Raw genomic sequence first — 20,000 nt, forward strand, 5'->3', positions numbered from 1 at the left:
TGTATATCTACTGTATATCTACTGCATATCTATTGCATATCTACTGCACATCTACTGCATATCTACTGCATAGCTACTGCATATCTACTGTATATCTACTGTATATCTACTGTATATCTACTGCATATCTACTGCATATCTACTGCACATCTACTGCACATCTACTGTATATCTACTGTATATCTACTGCATATCTACTGTATATCTACTGCACATCTACGGTATATCTACTGCATAGCTACTGCATATCTACTGCATATCTACTTCATATCTACTGTATATCTACTGCATATCTACTGCATATCTACTGTATATTTAATGCACATCTATAGTATATCTACTGCATATCTACTGCATATTTAATGCATATATACTGTATATCTACTTCATATCTACTGTATATCTACTGTATATCTACTGCATATCTACTGCATATCTACTGTATATCTACTGCATATCTACTGTATATCTACTGTATATCTACTGCATATCTACTGTATATCTACTGTATATCTACTGTATATCTACTGCATATCTACTGTATATCTACTGTATATCTACTGGATATCTACTGGATATCTACTGTATATTTAATGCACATCTATAGTATATCTACTGTATATCTACTGCATATCTACTTCATATCTACTGTATATCTACTGTATATCTACTGGATATCTACTGTAGATCTACCATATATCTATCTACTGTATATCTACTGTATATCTACTGCATATCTACTTCATATCTACTGTATATCTACTGCATATCTACTGCATATCTACTGTATATTTAATGTATATCTACTGCATATCTACTGCATATTTAATGCATATATACTGTATATCTACTTCATATCTACTGTATATCTACTGTATATCTACTGTATATCTACTGCATATCTACTGTATATCTACTGTATATCTCCTGCATATCTACTGTATATCTACTGTATATCTACTGCATATCTACTGTATATCTACTGCATATCTACTTCATATCTACTGTATATCTACTGCATATCTACTGCATATCTACTGTATATTTAATGCACATCTATAGTATATCTACTGCATATCTACTGCATATTTAATGCATATATACTGTATATCTACTGTATATCTACTGCATATCTACTGTATATCTACTGCATATATACTGCATATATACTGCATATCTACTGTATATCTACTGTATATCTACTGTATATCTACTGCATATTTAATGCATATATACTGTATATCTACTGTATATCTACTGCATATCTACTGTATATCTACTGCATATATACTGCATATATACTGCATATCTACTGTATATCTACTGTATATCTACTGTATATCTACTGTATATTTAATGCACATCTATAGTATATCTACTGCATATCTACTGCATATTTAATGCATATCTACTGTATATCTACTGTATATCTACTGGATATCTACTGGATATCTACTGTATATCTACTGCATATCTACTCTATATCTACTGCATATCTACTGTATATCTACTGTATATCTACTGTATATCTACTGCATATCTACTGTATATCTACTGCACATCTACTGTATATCTACTGCAGATCTACCATATATCTATCTACTGCATATCTACTGCAGATCTACCATATATCCATCTACTGCATATCTACTGTATATCTACTGCATATTTAATGCATATCTACTGTATATCTACTGTATATCTACTGTATATCTACTGCAGATCTACCATATATCTATCTACTGCATATCTACTGTATATCTACTGCATATCTACTGCAGATCTACCATATATCTATCTACTGCATATCTACTGTATATCTACTGCATATTTAATGCATATCTACTGTATATCTACTGTATATCTACTACATATTTAATGCATATCTACTGTATATCTACTGTATATCTACTGTATATATATCTACTACATATTTAATGCATATCTACTGTATATCTACTGTATATCTACTGTATATCTACTGTATATATATCTACTACATATTTAATGCATATCTACTGTATATCTACTGCAGATCTACCATATATCTATCTACTGTATATCTACTGCAGATCTACCATATATCTATCTACTGTATATCTACTGTATATCTACTGCATATCTACTGCATATCTACCATATATCTATCTACTGCATATCTACCATATATCTATCTACTGTATATCTACTGTATATCTACTGCATATCTACTGCATATCTACCATATATCTATCTACTGCATATCTATTGTATATCTACTGCACATCTACTGCACATCTACTGTATATCTACTGTATATCTACTGTATATCTACTGTATATCTACTGCATATCTACTGTATATCTACTGCACATCTACGGTATATCTACTGTATATCTACTGTATATCTACTGCATATCTACTGCACATGTACTGCACATCTACTGTATATCTACTGTATATCTACTGTATATCTACTGTATATCTACTGCATATCTACTGCACATCTACTGCACATCTACTGTATATCTACTGTATATCTACTGTATATCTACTGCATATCTATTGCATATCTACTGCACATCTACTGCATATCTACTGCATAGCTACTGCATATCTACTGTATATCTACTGTATATCTACTGCATATCTACTGCATATCTACTGCACATCTACTGCACATCTACTGTATATCTACTGTATATCTACTGCATATCTACTGTATATCTACTGCACATCTACGGTATATCTACTGCATAGCTACTGCATATCTACTGCATATCTACTGTATATCTACTGCATAGCTACTGTATATCTACTGTATATCTACTGTATATCTACTGCATATCTACTGCATATCTACCATATATCTATCTACTGCATATCTACCATATATCTATCTACTGCATATTTATTGTATATCTACTGCACATCTACGGTATATCTACTGTATATCTACTGTATATCTACTGTATATCTACTGCATATCTACTGCACATCTACTGCACATCTACTGTATATCTACTGTATATCTACTGCATATCTACTGTATATCTACTGCACATCTACGGTATATCTACTGCATAGCTACTGCATATCTACTGCATATCTACTGTATATCTACTGCATAGCTACTGCATATCTACTGCATATCTACTGCATATCTACTGTATTTCTACTCTATCTACTGTATACTTACTGTATATCTGCTGCATATCTACTGCATTGCTACTGCATATCTATTGTATATCTACTGTGTATCTACTGCATATCTACTGCGTATCTGCTGTATATCTACTGCATATCTATTCTATCTACTGTATATCTACTGTATATCTACTGTATATCTACTGTATATATATCTACTACATATTTAATGCATATCTACTGTATATCTACTGTATATCTACTGTATATCTACTGTATATATATCTACTACATATTTAATGCATATCTACTGTATATCTACTGCAGATCTACCATATATCTATCTACTGTATATCTACTGCAGATCTACCATATATCTATCTACTGTATATCTACTGTATATCTACTGCATATCTACTGCATATCTACCATATATCTATCTACTGCATATCTACCATATATCTATCTACTGTATATCTACTGTATATCTACTGCATATCTACTGCATATCTACCATATATCTATCTACTGCATATCTATTGTATATCTACTGCACATCTACTGCACATCTACTGTATATCTACTGTATATCTACTGTATATCTACTGTATATCTACTGCATATCTACTGTATATCTACTGCACATCTACGGTATATCTACTGTATATCTACTGCATATCTACTGCACATGTACTGCACATCTACTGTATATCTACTGTATATCTACTGTATATCTACTGTATATCTACTGCATATCTACTGCACATCTACTGCACATCTACTGTATATCTACTGTATATCTACTGTATATCTACTGCATATCTATTGCATATCTACTGCACATCTACTGCATATCTACTGCATAGCTACTGTATATCTACTGTATATCTACTGTATATCTACTGCATATCTACTGCATATCTACTGCACATCTACTGCACATCTACTGTATATCTACTGTATATCTACTGCATATCTACTGTATATCTACTGCACATCTACGGTGTATCTACTGCATAGCTACTGCATATCTACTGCATATCTACTGTATATCTACTGCATAGCTACTGTATATCTACTGTATATCTACTGTATATCTACTGCATATCTACTGCATATCTACTGCATATCTACCATATATCTATCTACTGCATATCTACCATATATCTATCTACTGCATATTTATTGTATATCTACTGCACATCTACGGTATATCTACTGTATATCTACTGTATATCTACTGTATATCTACTGCATATCTACTGCACATCTACTGCACATCTACTGTATATCTACTGTATATCTACTGCATATCTACTGTATATCTACTGCACATCTACGGTATATCTACTGCATAGCTACTGCATATCTACTGCATATCTACTGTATATCTACTGCATAGCTACTGCATATCTACTGCATATCTACTGCATATCTACTGTATTTCTACTCTATCTACTGTGTACTTACTGTATATCTGCTGCATATCTACTGCATTGCTACTGCATATCTATTGTATATCTACTGTGTATCTACTGCATATCTACTGCGTATCTGCTGTATATCTACTGCATATCTATTCTATCTACTGTATATCTACTGTATATCTACTGCATATCTACTGCATATCTATTATATCTGCTGTATATCTACTGTATATCTACTGCATATCTACTGCATATCTACTGCATATCTATTATATCTGCTGTATATCTACTGTATATCTACTGCATATCTACTGCATATCTATTATATCTGCTGTATATCTACTGCATATCTACTGCATATCTACTGCATATCTATTATATCTGCTGTATATCTACTGTATATCTACTGCATATCTATTATATCTGCTATATATCTACTGTATATCTACTGTATATCTACTGCATATCTACTGCATATCTATTATATCTGCTGTATATCTACTGCATATCTACTGCATATCTACTGCATATCTATTCTATCTGCTGTATATCTACTGCATATCTACTGCATATCTATTATATCTGCTGTATATCTACTGTATATCTACTGCATATCTATTATATCTGCTGTATATCTACTGTATATCTACTGCATATCTACTGTATATCTACTGTATATCTACTGCATATCTACTGTATATCTACTGCATTTCTACTGTATATCTACTGCATATCTATTATATCTGCTGTATATCTACTGCATATCTACTGCATATCTATTATATCTGCTGTATATCTACTGTATATCTACTGCATATCTATTATATCTGCTGTATATCTACTGTATATCTACTGCATATCTATTATATCTGCTGTATATCTACTGTATATCTACTGCATATCTACTCTATATCTACTGTATATTTAATGCACATCTATAGTATATCTACTGCATATCTATTATATCTGCTGTATATCTACTGTATATCTACTGCATATCTACTGCATATCTACTGCATATCTATTATATCTGCTGTATATCTACTGTATATCTACTGCATATCTACTGTATATCTACTGCATATCTATTCTATCTACTGTATATCTACTGCATATCTACTGTATATCTACTGCATATCTATTCTATCTGCTGTATATCTACTGTATATCTACTGCATTTCTACTGCATATCTACTGCATATCTATTCTATCTGCTGTATATCTACTCATTTGACTAACTTCATCCACAGTAGGAGGGTCCTTGGCAGAGGTAATGTTCAACACACACACAGTAGCGTCCTCCACCATGTGGTGTTGTCTTGCATAGTGTCAGTTTCCTGGGGCGGGCGCTGTGTGGAAAGGAGTCATTATGTGTGTGTGCGCACTAGGCTTATCACGATACTTTTTACCCCTTTTTCTCCCCAATTTCGTGATATCCAATTGGTATTTTCAGTCTTGTCCCATCGCTGCAACTTCTGTACGGACTCGGGAGAGTCGAAGGTTGAGAGTCCTGTGTCCGAAACACGACCCAGCCGAGCCTCACTGCTTCTCGACACACTGACCACTTAACACCGTACACCTGGCGATGGTGTCAGCGTGGACTGCGCCCGGCCCGCCACAGCAGCGTTACCCGGACGACGCTGGGCCAATTGTGCGCCGCCTCATGGGTCTCCTGGTCGTGGCTGGCTGCAACACAGCCTGGGATCTAACCCGGTTCTGTAGTGATGCCACTCGGGAGGCTTGATAACAACATTTTACAAACGATACCAAGTCAGTATCACGATACCGAGTAGCACCGCAACATCACGGCCTATGAATAAATACAAATCGGTGGCCAAGCATCCTGTTCGCCCCCGTCTCCAAGACGCTTGTTCACGGTTTCTAAACGTTCTCCATAAACTTCGCACTTCTGCTCAACACATTGAATTTAACTTCACGCTGTTCAGCGTATAATAGAATCCTGCATAGAATGACTGATTTGCTCATATTTACAAAGGCCGACCTGTGATTTGGCTGGACTAATGGGGGGAAGGAATGTACATCAGTGGAGGCTGCCGTAGGGAGGACGGCTCATAATAATGTCTGGAACGGCACAAATGGAATGGCAGCAAACAACTAGAAACCATGTGTTGTATACCATTCAGGGAGGGGAGGGGAGGGTGTGAGGGAGGGAGGGGAGGGTGTGAGGGAGGGAGGGGAGGAGGGAGGGAGGGACAGAGTGTGAGGGTGTGAAGGAGGGAGGGAGGGAGGGACAGAGTGTGAGGGAGGGAGGGGAGGGTGTGAAGGAGGGAGGGAGGGGAGGGTGTGAAGGAGGGAGGGAGGGACAGAGTGTGAGGGAGGGTGGAGGGGGGGTGTGAAGGAGGGAGGGAGGGAGGGACAGAGTGTGAGGGAGGGAGGGGAGGGTGTGAAGGAGGGAGGGAGGGGAGGGTGTGAAGGAGGGAGGGAGGGACAGAGTGTGAGGGAGGGAGGGGAGGGTGTGAAGGAGGGAGGGAGGGAGGGACAGAGTGTGAGGGAGGGAGGGGAGGGTGTGAAGGAGGGAGGGAGGGGAGGGTGTGAAGGAGGGAGGGAGGGACAGAGTGTGAGGGAGGGTGGAGGGGGGGTGTGAAGGAGGGAGGGAGGGAGGGACAGAGTGTGAGGAAGGGAGGGAGTGAGAGAGTGTGAGGGAGGGAGGGACAGAGTGTGAGGGAGGGGGTGTGAAGGAGGGAGGGAGGGACAGAGTGTGAGGGAGGAAGGGACAGAGTGTGAGGGAGGGAGGGACAGAGTGTGAGGGAGGGAGGGGAGGGTGTGAAGGAGGGAGGGAGGGACAGAGTGTGAGGGAGGGAGGGGAGGGACAGAGTGTGAGGGAGGGAGGGGAGGGTGTGAAGGAGGGAGGGAGGGAGGGACAGAGTGTGAGGGAGGGTGGAGGGGGTGTGAAGGAGGGAGGGAGGGAGGGAGGGACAGAGTGTGAGGAAGGGAGGGAGTGAGAGAGTGTGAGGGAGGGAGGGACAGAGTGTGAGGGAGGGGGTGTGAAGGAGGGAGGGACAGAGTGTGAGGGAGGAAGGGACAGAGTGTGAGGGAGCGAGGGGAGGGTGTGAAGGAGGGAGGGAGGGAGGGACAGAGTGTGAGGGAGGGAGGGGAGGGACAGAGTGTGAGGGAGGGAGGGGAGGGTGTGAAGGAGGGAGGGAGGGAGGGAGGGACAGAGTGTGAGGGAGGGTGGAGGGGGTGTGAAGGAGGGAGGGAGGGACAGAGTGTGAGGAAGGGAGGGAGAGAGAGAGTGTGAGGGAGGGAGGGACAGAGTGTGAGGGAGGGGGGTGTGAAGGAGGGAGGGAGGGACAGAGTGTGAGGGAGGAAGGGACAGAGTGTGAGGGAGGGAGGGACAGAGTGTGAGGGGGGGGGGTGAAGGAGGGAGGGAGGGACAGAGTGTGAGGGAGGGAGGGACAGAGTGGGAGGGAGGGAGGGACAGAGTGGGAGGGAGGGAGGGACAGAATGTGAGGGGGGGGGTGAAGGAGGGAGGGAGGGACAGAGTGTGAGGGAGGGAGGGAGAGACAGAGTGTGAGGAGGGAGGGACAGAGTGTGAGGGAGGGGGGGTGTGAGGGAGGGGGGTGAAAGAGGGAGGGACAGAGTGTGAGGGAGGGGGGGTGTGAAGGAGGGAGGGAGGGAGGGACAGAGTGTGAGGGAGGGTGGAGGGGGTGTGAAGGAGGGAGGGAGGGACAGAGTGTGAGGAAGGGAGGGAGAGAGAGAGTGTGAGGGAGGGAGGGACAGAGTGTGAGGGAGGGGGTGTGAAGGAGGGAGGGAGGGACAGAGTGTGAGGGAGGAAGGGACAGAGTGTGAGGGAGGGAGGGACAGAGTGTGAGGGGGGGGTGAAGGAGGGAGGGAGGGACAGAGTGTGAGGGAGGGAGGGACAGAGTGGGAGGGAGGGAGGGACAGAGTGGGAGGGAGGGAGGGACAGAATGTGAGGGAGGGGGGGTGAAGGAGGGAGGGACAGAGTGTGAGGGAGGGAGGGAGAGACAGAGTGTGAGGGAGGGAGGGACAGAGTGTGAGGGAGGGGGGGTGTGAGGGAGGGGGTGAAAGAGGGAGGGACAGAGTGTGAGGGAGGGGGTGTGAAGGAGGGAGGGAGGGACAGAGTATGAGGGGAGGAGGGGGTGAAGGAGGGAGGGAGGGACAGAGTGTGAGGGAGGGAGGGAGGGAGGAACAGAGTATGAGGGAGGGAGGGAGGGACAGAGTGTTAGGGAGGGGGTGTGAAGGAGGGAGGGAGGGACAGAGTGTGAGGGTGGGAGGGAGGGACAGAGTTTGAGGGAGGGAGGGAGGGACAGAGTGTGAGGGAGGTAGGGACGGAGTGTGAGGGAGGTAGGGACGGAGTGTGAAGGAGGGAGGGAGGGACAGACTGTGAGGGAGGGAGTGTGAAGGAGGGAGGGAGGGACAGAGTGTGAGGGGGTTTGAGGGAGGGAGGGAGTGTGAAGAAGGGAGGGAGGGACAGTGTGAGAGGAAGGGAGGGAGGGACAGAGTGAGAGGAAGGGAGGGAGGGAGTGTAAGGAAGCGAGAGAGGGAGTGTGAGGAAGGGAGGGAGTGACAGAGTGAGAGGAAGGGAGGGAGGGAGGCAGGGAGGGACAGAGTGTGAGGGAGGGAGGGAGTGACAGAGTGAGGAAGGGAGGGAGGGAGGCAGGGAGGGACAGAGTGTGAGGAAGGGAGGGAGGGAGGCAGGGAGGGACAGAGTGTGAGGAAGGGAGGGAGTGCCAGAGTGAGAGGAAGGGAGGGAGGGAGGCAGGGAGGGACAGAGTGTGAGGGAGGGAGGGAGGGAGGGAGTGTGAGGAAGGGAGGGAGGGACAGAGTAAAATGAAGGGAGGGAGTGTGAGGGAGGGAGGGACAGAGTGTAAGGGAGGGAGGGAAAGAGTGTTAGGGAGGGAGGGACAGATTGTGAGGGAGAGAGGGAGGGACAGAGTGTGAGGAAGGGAGGGAGTGTGAGGCAGGGAGGGACAGAGTGTAAGGGAGGGAGGGAGTGAGGGACATTTGCCAGCTAGGGAGCGAGCTTCATGGGCATTTTGACAGGAGTATGAAATTGTAATTCGTGTTGTTTAATGTTTTAGGGACTCCTGAGGAAACCTTCAAACCAGGCTTTCCTCTTGTGAAACAGTGGATGTAAAGAATCTAGCTAGCTAAAGCAGTTACTGCAAATTTAATGTACAATTTTGTAAGCTTGCATTGCTAATATTTGCCATGCAATGCAGCTGAAGTAGCTCGTTAACACTTTTCTTGCTTATTGTGTAGTGGAGGATGAAAAAAATACCTGTATGCCTGTGGATGTGTAGCCGATCTGTGTATGGAAAGGGAAAAATGAGCAAGGAAGCAGCAGAGTCATTCATTCCCGTTCTACTAAACTTAATTTTCTCTCAGTTCATCACAATTACAATGTTTCTAGCGGTGTCTCCTAACCAGCCTTGGGGCCCCAGTCGGCCCGATGGCTATCTTTAGAGCGGGTGAGTTAACGATGACGGGACAGGGGGTTGGCATCCTCTCTCACATGAAAACATACCTGCAGACGAGTGACAGATGGAGAAAGAGAGAGAGAGCATGTTTAATCATGACACGGTCAGTCATCTTAATCATCAAGAGGTGAAATGCAAAAACTGACCTTGTGTCACATCATTACGTACACCTGTCACCATCATTACGTACACCTGTCACCATCATTACGTACACCTGTCACCATCATTACGTACACCTGTCACCATCATTACGTACACCTGTCACCATCATTACGTACACCTGTCACCATCGCTGTGCGCACCAGCGCTTCATCGGACTCGCCTGGACTCCATCACGTCATTGATTTTGCCTCCCATATATCTGTCACTTCCTCAGTTTTGTTCTCGTTGTCTGCATCAATGTTGTTTTGGTTTCTCTTGTCCAGACGCTGTTCCCTGTTTAGTTTCATGTCTATTTATTTATTACATCCTCACGCTGTACTTGCTTCCTGTCTACATCTTGGATGATTAACTCTGGGACTACTACAGTACATATCGATCTGTATTTTTCTTTTATCATACTTCCTGTTGACCCGACCAAGTGACCTCTCACCTCTGATCATGCTGTGCCCTCTGTGTCAGCCAGTTCAGATGGAGTGGTTCACCGACACAGCTGATATAACCTTGAGGATTTAGGGAGTAGAAGGGAGAGAAGGATGAAGTGAGAGAGAGAGACTGTTATTGAGAATATAAGGTATTTAAACAGACATGGTTCAACAGCAATCTCTGTGTGTGTGTGTGTGTGTGCGTGTGCGTGTGCGTGTGCGTGTGTGTGTGTGTGTGTGTGTGTGTGTGTGCGTGTGTGTGTGCGTGTGTGTGTGTGTGTGCGTGTGTGTGTGTGTGCGTGTGAGTGTGTCTTTACCTAGTTTCCACACTCAGCAGCTCCAGAGTACTTTATACTGAAAAAAAAGGACAAACAATATAGCATAGTTATAGAAATAATGCTAACGCTCTAACCATTAGACTACCTGCTGGTTACTGGCCCAACGCTCTAACCACTAGGCTATATGCTGGTTACTGGCCCAACGCTCTAACCACTAGGCTACCTGCTGGTTACTGGCCTAACACTCTAACCACTAGACTACCTGCTGGTTACTGGCCCAACGCTCTAACCACTAGACTACCTGCTGGTTACTGGCCTAACGCTCTAACCACTAGGCTACCTGCTGGTTACTAGCCAAACCCTCTATCCATTAGGCTACCTGCTGGTTACTAGTCCAACGCTCTAACCACTAGACTACTTGCTGGTTATTGGCCCAATGCTCTAACCACTAGACTACTTGCTGGTTATTGGCCCAATGCTCTAACCACTAGACTACTTGCTGGTTATTGGCCCAATGCTCTAACCACTAGACTACTTGCTGGTTATTGGCCCAACTCTCTAACCACTAGACTACTTGCTGGTTACTAGTCCAACGCTCTAACCACTAGGCTACCTGATGGTTACTAGTCCAACCCTCTAACCACTAGGCTACCTGATGGTTACTAGTCCAACTCTCTAACCACTAGACTACTTGCTGGTTACTAGTCCAACGCTCTAACCACTAGGCTACCTGATGGTTACTAGTCCAACTCTCTAACCACTAGACTACTTGCTGGTTACTAGTCCAACGCTCTAACCACTAGGCTACCTGATGGTTACTAGTCCAACCCTCTAACCACTAGGCTACCTGCTGGTTACTAGAAGACGTAGGAGGTGAAGATCTCCCGAACACGGATTGCCTCCCGTGCTGCGTTGTTGGCCAGCATCCGTGTAACATCCTGCCGAGCAGCAGGCCTCTCTCCTGGCACGCGGCGGAGAGCTGCAGGTCCCCCTCCTGGTCCTCGTGTCCATCCTCATGAAGTTATGCAGGACAAAGGTAGCCTTCATACACGCCTGAATTCCCCCCACTAGGCAGTTCCAGATGGCCCTGGTCACACCTGCGACAATGCACCCAACCGTGCAGATCCCTATACGGTAACTGTAGCCAATCGTTTTGAAGGCATCTCCAGTAGTATCTGTAGGAAAATGGAAGATAATGTAATTATTAGACTTCTACATCACCAGGTCATTGTAGATTTACTAAAGTATAATATCTCTTATAACAAATCATGATAACATTGAATAGATAGATAGATAGATAGATAGATAGATACATGTGAATGTGTAGCATGTGACAATAACATGATCATATCAAGGATAGCATCGCAAAGGAATACATTAATACCACTTAAAGCTTGATGATGACGTGATCATTTGAATCAGCTGTGTAGTGCCAAGTGATCATTTAAATCAGCTGTGTAGTGCTAAGTGATCATTTGAATCAGCTGTGTAGTGCCAAATGATCATTTGAATCAGCTGTGTAGTGCCAAGTGATCATTTAAATCAGCTGTGTAGTGCTAAGTGATCATTTAAATCAGCTGTGTAGTGCTAAGTGATCATTTGAATCAGCTGTGTAGTGCTAAGTGATCATTTGAATCAGCTGTTTAGTGCTAAGTGATCATTTAAATCAGCTGTGTAGTGCTAAGTGATCATTTGAATCAGCTGTGTAGTGCTACGTGATCATTTAAATCAGCTGTGTAGTGCTAAGTGATCATTTGAATCAGCTGTGTAGTGCTAAGTGATCATTTGAATCAGCTGTGTAGTGCTAAGTGATCATTTGAATCAGCTGTGTAGTGCTAAGTGATCATTTAAATCAGCTGTGTAGTGCTACGTGATCATTTAAATCAGCTGTGTAGTGCTAAATGATCATTTAAATCAGCTGTGTAGTGCTACGTGATCATTTAAATCAGCTGTGTAGTGCTAAGTGATCATTTAAATCAGCTGTGTAGTGCTAAGTGATCATTTAAATCAGCTGTGTAGTGCTAAGTGATCATTTAAATCAGCTGTGTAGTGCTAAGTGATCATTTGAATCAGCTGTGTAGTGCTAAGTGATCATTTGAATCAGCTGTTTAGTGCTAAGTGATCATTTAAATCAGCTGTGTAGTGCTAAGTGATCATTTGAATCAGCTGTGTAGTGCTACGTGATCATTTAAATCAGCTGTGTAGTGCTAAGTGATCATTTGAATCAGCTGTGTAGTGCTAAGTGATCATTTGAATCAGCTGTGTAGTGCTAAGTGATCATTTGAATCAGCTGTGTAGTGCTAAGTGATCATTTAAATCAGCTGTGTAGTGCTACGTGATCATTTAAATCAGCTGTGTAGTGCTAAATGATCATTTAAATCAGCTGTGTAGTGCTACGTGATCATTTAAATCAGCTGTGTAGTGCTAAGTGATCATTTAAATCAGCTGTGTAGTGCTAAGTGATCATTTAAATCAGCTGTGTAGTGCTAAGTGATCATTTGAATCAGCTGTGTAGTGCTAAGTGATCATTTGAATCAGCTGTGTAGTGCTAAGTGATCATTTAAATCAGCTGTGTAGTGCTAAGTGATCATTTGAATCAGCTGTGTAGTGCCAAGTGATCATTTGAATCAGCTGTGTAGTGCCAAGTGATCATTTAAATCAGCTGTGTAGTGCTAAGTGATCATTTGAATCAGCTGTGTAGTGCTAAGTGATCATTTAAATCAGCTGTGTAGTGCTAAGTGATCATTTGAATCAGCTGTGTAGTGCTAAGTGATCATTTGAATCAGCTGTGTAGTGCTACGTGATCATTTGAATCAGCTGTGTAGTGCTAAGTGATCATTTGAATCAGCTGTGTAGTGCTAAGTGATCATTTAAATCAGCTGTGTAGTGCTAAGTGATCATTTAAATCAGCTGTGTAGTGCTAAGTGATCATTTGAATCAGCTGTGTAGTGCTACGTGTACCCTTTGAGTCCCCCGGGACCCCAACCACTGCTCTTCATTGGGACTTCATCATCTGCAGAAAGGCTTTCACAGCTCTGTGTATCCGAGAAAACACAGGAAACATAACAACAAACAGACTTCACTATTACTCAAATTAGACGGCACTGAATATTATGTTACTATTTTCTCTGTCCTTAGCTAGCTACCTACAAATGCATTTGGAGTTTGTTTTTTACAACGATAAATACATCAAGATAGCTAACTAATACGAAGTTAGGTAGCTGGTGATATTTAATTCACTTAGCGAGCTAGCTATACAGTCTGTTAAGATGGCTAGATAGCTAGCTATACAGTATGTTAAGTTGGCTAGATATAGCTACCTAGCTACGTTAGCAGCTCATTTGAGTCAGCCTGTACCATAGCTAGTTAGCGAATAATATATACATATATATTTTTGTAATGTATTTACTTAATTGAATATTTTCTCCCAGCCATGTGTCTGATTGGAAACAGGGCAGAAAAGTTTGTTTGTCACCAAATCAGTTTAGAGCATATTACTATTTACCTGTGAATAAATTAATGAAATGGAGAATGGATTAAACTATGTACCCATTTAATAACCAGACCTTCATAAAAACTTGCTATGCTGAATTATTGATGCTGCTGCTGCTATATGCTGTCAGCACGGCCACAAGAGAGCCACTCTGGGTGTCCCGAAGCGGCACGCAGCAATTTACCACATGCTAGTGAACACAGCCCATGACGGCTGGTAGGGGACGAGGCTGGATGAGTGCTAGTGAACACGGCCCATGACGGCTGGTAGGGGACGAGGCTGGACGAGTACCGCTGCCACAGGTGATATGAGCATGAAAGTGAAGTGGATATTATTAGAACCTGCTCATACAAGAGACAAAAATCCAATTCAGTTGGATATTACAAAACAAAACTGTGACTTTTATGAGCTTTTTATAACAGGCGTCTGCAAATTCTTTATAGATCGGTAGGGCTGGGAGAAGACGGTAGAGTCTTTATAGATCGGTAGGGCTGGGAGAAGACGGTAGTGTCTTTATAGATCGGTAGGGCTGGGAGAAGACGGTAGAGTCTTTATAGATCGGTAGGGCTGGGAGAAGACGGTAGAGTCTTTATAGATCGGTAGGGCTGGGAGAAGATCGGTAGTATCTTTATAGATCGGTAGGGCTGGGAGAAGACGGTAGAGTCTTTATAGATCGGTAGGGCTAGGAGAAGACGGTAGAGTCTTTATAGATCGGTAGGGCTGGGAGAAGACGGTAGTGTCTTTATAGATCGGTAGGGCTGGGAGAAGACGGTAGAGTCTTTATAGATCGGTAGGGCTGGGAGAAGACGGTAGAGTCTTTATAGATCGGTAGGGCTGGGAGAAGACGGTAGAGTCTTTATAGATCGGTAGGGCTGGGAGAAGACGGTAGAGTCTTTATAGATCGGTAGGGCTGGGAGAAGACGGTAGAGTCTTTATAGATCGGTAGGGCTGGGAGAAGACGGTAGTGTCTTTATAGATCGGTAGGGCTGGGAGAAGACGGTAGTATGGAATGAATCGGTTCTACGGTCTTCTAAAATGTTGGTATCATGACGTTTTGGTACCGTGATATTACAGTGGTACCGGTATATGGAATGAATCCGTCTTCTAAAATGTTGGTATCATGACGTTTTGGTACCGTGATATTACAGTGGTACCGGTATACCGTGTGTGTGTGTGTGTGTGTGTGTGTGTGTGTGTGTGTGTGTGTGTGTGTGTGTGTGTGTGTGTGTGTGTGTGCGGGCGTGACTGCATGTGTGTGTGTGTGTGTGTGCGTGACTGCGTGTGTGTGTGTGTGTGTGTGTGCACGTGTGTGTGCACGTGTGTGTGTGTGTATGTGTGTGTGCGGGCGTGACTGCATGTGTGTGTGCGTGTGTGTGTGCGTGACTGCGTGTGTGTGTGTGTGTGTGTGTGTGTGTGTGTGTGTGTGTGTGTGTGTGTGTGTGTGTGTGTGTGTGTGTGTGTGTGTTACTGTGTGTGCGTTACTGTGTGTGTGTGTGTGTGTGTGTGTGTGTGTGTGTGTGTGTGTGTGTGTGTGTGTGTGTGTGTGTGTGTGTGTGTGTGTGTGTGTGTGTGTGTGTGTGTGTGTGTGTGTGTGTGTGTGTGTGTGTGTGTGCACGTGTGTGTGTGTGTGTGTGTGTGCGGGCGTGACTGCATGTGTGTGTGTGTGTGTGTGTGTGGAGTGGAGTAATTATTTCTAATGAACAGCTCTATTATGGAACATGTACATATTATTACTCTACTGTAGACTGACTGGCTAACATCTCTGTGATACCCTCTCTGTGATACCCTCTCTGTGATACCCTCTCTTTAATACCCTCTCTGTGATACCCTCTCTGTGATACCCTCTCTGTGATACCCTCTCTGTGATACCTTCTCTGTGATACCCTCTCTGTGATACCCTCTCTGTGATACCCTCTCTGTGATACCCTCTCTTTAATACACTCTCTGTGATACCCTCTCTGTGTTACCCTCTCTGTGATACCCTCTCTGTGATACCCTCTCTTTAATACCCTCTCTGCGATACCCTCTCTGTGATACCCTCTCTGTGATACCCTCTCTGTGATACCTTCTCTGTGATACCCTCTCTGTGATACCCTCTCTGTGATAACATCTCTGTGATACCCTCTCTGTGATACCCTCTCTTTAATACCCTCTCTGTGATACCCTCTCTGTGTTACCCTCTCTGTGATACCCTCTCTGTGTTACCCTCTCTGTGATACCCTCTCTGTGATACCCTCTCTTTAATACCATCTATGTGATACCCTCTCTGTGATACCCTCTCTGTGTTACCCTCTCTGTGATACCCTCTCTGTGTTACCCTCTCTGCGATACCCTCTCTGCGATACCCTCTCTGTGATACCCTCTCTGTGATACCCTCTCTTTAATACCCTCTCTGTGATACCCTCTCTGTGATACCCTATCTAGTGAAATCACAGGTAATATTAATCTGCTATTATGGAACATGTATATATTATTACTCTACTGTGGACTGACAGGCTCTGGTACTTTTCAGGTGAATCCTTCAATCAGAGTTTCAGGATGTGTAATGTGTATATTTATAGTATGGTGAACATGTCTCTATCTATCTCTCCTCCCCTTCTCTTCCCTCCCCCCTCTCCTCCTTCTCTATCTCTCCCTCTCTCTCCTCCCTTCTCTTTCCCTCCCTCTCTCTCTCCTTCCTTCTCTTTCCCTCCCTCTCTCTCCTCCCTTCTCTTTCCCCCCTCCCTCTCCTCTCTTCTCTTTCCCTCCCTCTACCTCCTTCCTTCTCTTTCCCTCCCTCTCTCTCCTTCCTTCTCTTTCCCTCCCTCTCTTTCCTCCCTTCTCTTTCCCTCCCTCCTTCTCTCCTTCCTTCTCTTTCCCTCCCTCTCTCTCTCCTTCCTTCTCTTTCCCTCCCTCTCTCTCTCATTCCTTCTCTTTCCCTCCCTCTCTCTCCTCCCTTCTCTTTCCCTCCCTCTCGCTCCTCCCTTCTCTTTCCCTCACTCTCTCTCTCCTTCCTTCTCTTTCCCTCCCCCTCTCTCCTCCCTTCTCTTTCACTCCCTCTCTCTCCATCCCTTCTCTTTCCCTCCCTCTCTCTCCTCCCTTCTCTTTCCTTCCCTCTCTCTCCTTCCTTCTCTTTCCCTCCCTCTCTATCAATCCCTTCTCTTTCACTCCCTCTCTCTCCATCCCTTCTCTTTCCCTCCCTCTCTCTCCTCCCTTCTCTTTCACTCCCTCTCTCTCCATCCCTTCTCTTTCACTCCCTCTCTCTCCTTCCTTCTCTTTCCCTCCCTCTCTCTCCATCCCTTCTCTTTCACTCCCTCTCTCTCCTCCCTTCTCTTTCCCTCCCTCTCTCTCCTTCCTTCTCTTTCCCTCCCTCTCTATCCTCCCCGCACAGGAGGCAGCTATAAGAAGATTGGATACTTCGACAGTACTAAAGGCAATCTATCCTGGTATGGGAATGACAAGTGGATAGGTGAGCCACATTCATATATATATATATATATTACATATATACATACATATATATATATATTATTTGTATTTTATTTTTTTCTTCCTTATTTTACCAGGTGAGTTGACTGATAATACATTTTCATCTACAGTAATGACCTGGCGGAAACTTACAAAACATAGTAAAATCCATACAAAATACACTACATGACCAAACTTATGTGGACACCTGCTCGTCAAACATTTCATTTCAAAATCATTGGCATTAATATGGAGTTGGTCCACCCTTTGCTGCTATAACAGCCTCCACTCCTCTGGGAAGGCTTTCCACTAGATGTTAGAACATTGCTGCTATAACAGCCTCCACTCGTCTGGGAAGGTTTTCCACTAGATGTTGGAACATTGCTGCTATAACAGCCTCCACTCTTCTGGGAAGGCTTTCCACTAGATGTTGGAACATTGCTGCTATAACAACCTCCACTCTTCTGGGAAGCCTTTCCACTAGATGTTGGAACATTGCTGCTATAACAGCCTCCACTCTTCTGGAAAGGCTTTCCACTAGATGTTGGAACATTGCTGCTATAATAGCCTCCACTCTTCTGGGAAGGCTTTCCACTAGATGTTGGAACAATGCTGCTATAACAGCCTCCACTCTTCTGGGAAGGTTTTCCACTTGATGTTGGGACATTGCTGCAGGGACTTGCTTCTAATCAGCCACAGGAGCATTAGTGAGGTCGGGCACTGATGTTGGCCGATTACGCCTGGCTCACAGTTGGCCTTCCAATTCATCCCAAAGGTGTCCGATGGGGTTAAGGTCAGGACTATGTGCAGGCCAGTCAAGTTCTTCCACACTGATATCGACAAACCATTGATGTATGGACCTCGCTTTGTGCACAGGGGCAATGTCATGCTGAAACAGGAAAGGTCCTTCCCCAAACTGTTACCACAAAGTTGGAAGCTCAGAATCCTCTAGAATGTCATTGTATGCTGTAACGTTAATATTCCCTTCACTGGAACTAAGGGGCCTGAACCATGAAAAACAGCCCCAGACCATTATCCCTCCTCCACCTAACTTTACAGTTGGCACTTTGCATCGGGGCAGGTCGTGTTCTCCTGGTATCCGCCAAACCCAGATTCGTCTGCCAGATGGTGAAGCGTGATTCATCCCTCCAGAGAACGCGTTTCCACTGCTCCAGAGTCCAATGGTGGCGAGCTTTACACCATTCCAGACGGCGGTTGGCATTGCACATAGTGATCTTATCAATAGGCATACTCAATTCAAGCCTCAGAGGCATCAATTCAATCCTCAGAGGCATCAATTCAATCCTCAGAGGCATCAATTCAAGCCCCAGAGGCATCAATTCAAGCCTCAGAGGCATCAATTCAATCCTCAGAGGCATCAATTCAATCCTCAGAGGCATCAATTCAATCCTCAGAGGCATCAATTCAAGCCTCAGAGGCATCAATTCAAACCTCAGAGGCATCAATTCAAGCCTCAGAGGCATCAATTCAAGCCTCAGAGGCATCGATTCAATCCTCAGAGGCATCAATTCAAGCCTCAGAGGCATCAATTCAATCCTCAGAGGCATCAATTCATACAATTTCACTGACCTCTGTAGACCATTCCGCAAGCAAGGTGCAAAGTAGCTAATGGATTGATTTACCTCTGTGGAGATGGAATGGAGTTAGCCATCCCTGAGACCGTGTCAGATAGCTTGTATTTCTGAAGGTTAACAGAGACGTGATACAGGTACGGTGGTAGTTTATACAGGATGAGGGGGTACGGTGGTAGTTTATACAGGATGAGGGGGTACGGTGGTAGTTTATACAGGATGAGGGGGTACGGTGGTAGTTTATACAGGATGAGGGGTACGGTGGTAGTTTATACAGGATGAGGGGGTACGGTGGTAGTTTATACAGGATGAGGGGGTACGGTGGTAGTTTATACAGGATGAGGGGGTACGGTGGTAGTTTATACAGGATGAGGGGGTACGGTGGTAGTTTATACAGGATGAGGGGGTACGGTGGTAGTTTATACAGGATGAGGGGGTACGGTGGTAGTTTATACAGGATGGCTTTTTTAAAACAAAAACATCTTCCTCATTCCCCCTTATTCTCCTGTTTATCACTGTCCCTCCCTCCCTCCCTCCCTCCCCCTCCCTCCCTCCCTCCCTCCCTCCCTCCCTCCCTCCCTCCCTCCCTCC

At 44.1% G+C, this 20,000-nt stretch overlaps 1 protein-coding gene across 3 annotated transcripts in view; it reads left to right on the plus strand.

Annotated features, from left to right (window-relative positions):
• Window positions 1–20,000, plus strand: part of LOC124013436 (gamma-aminobutyric acid type B receptor subunit 1-like) — a 247,874-nt gene that overhangs the window by 111,350 nt on the left and 116,524 nt on the right. For all 3 annotated transcript variants that reach the window (XM_046327784.1, XM_046327782.1, XM_046327783.1), the window contains one exon: window positions 17,741–17,818. In XM_046327784.1, coding sequence (XP_046183740.1) covers window positions 17,741–17,818 — 78 coding nt within the window. The remainder of the gene's footprint in view (window positions 1–17,740; window positions 17,819–20,000) is intronic.

This window comes from Oncorhynchus gorbuscha, linkage group LG24 (genome assembly GCF_021184085.1).
Source record: "Oncorhynchus gorbuscha isolate QuinsamMale2020 ecotype Even-year linkage group LG24, OgorEven_v1.0, whole genome shotgun sequence".
In the NCBI taxonomy this organism is placed as follows: Eukaryota; Metazoa; Chordata; class Actinopteri; order Salmoniformes; family Salmonidae; genus Oncorhynchus; species Oncorhynchus gorbuscha.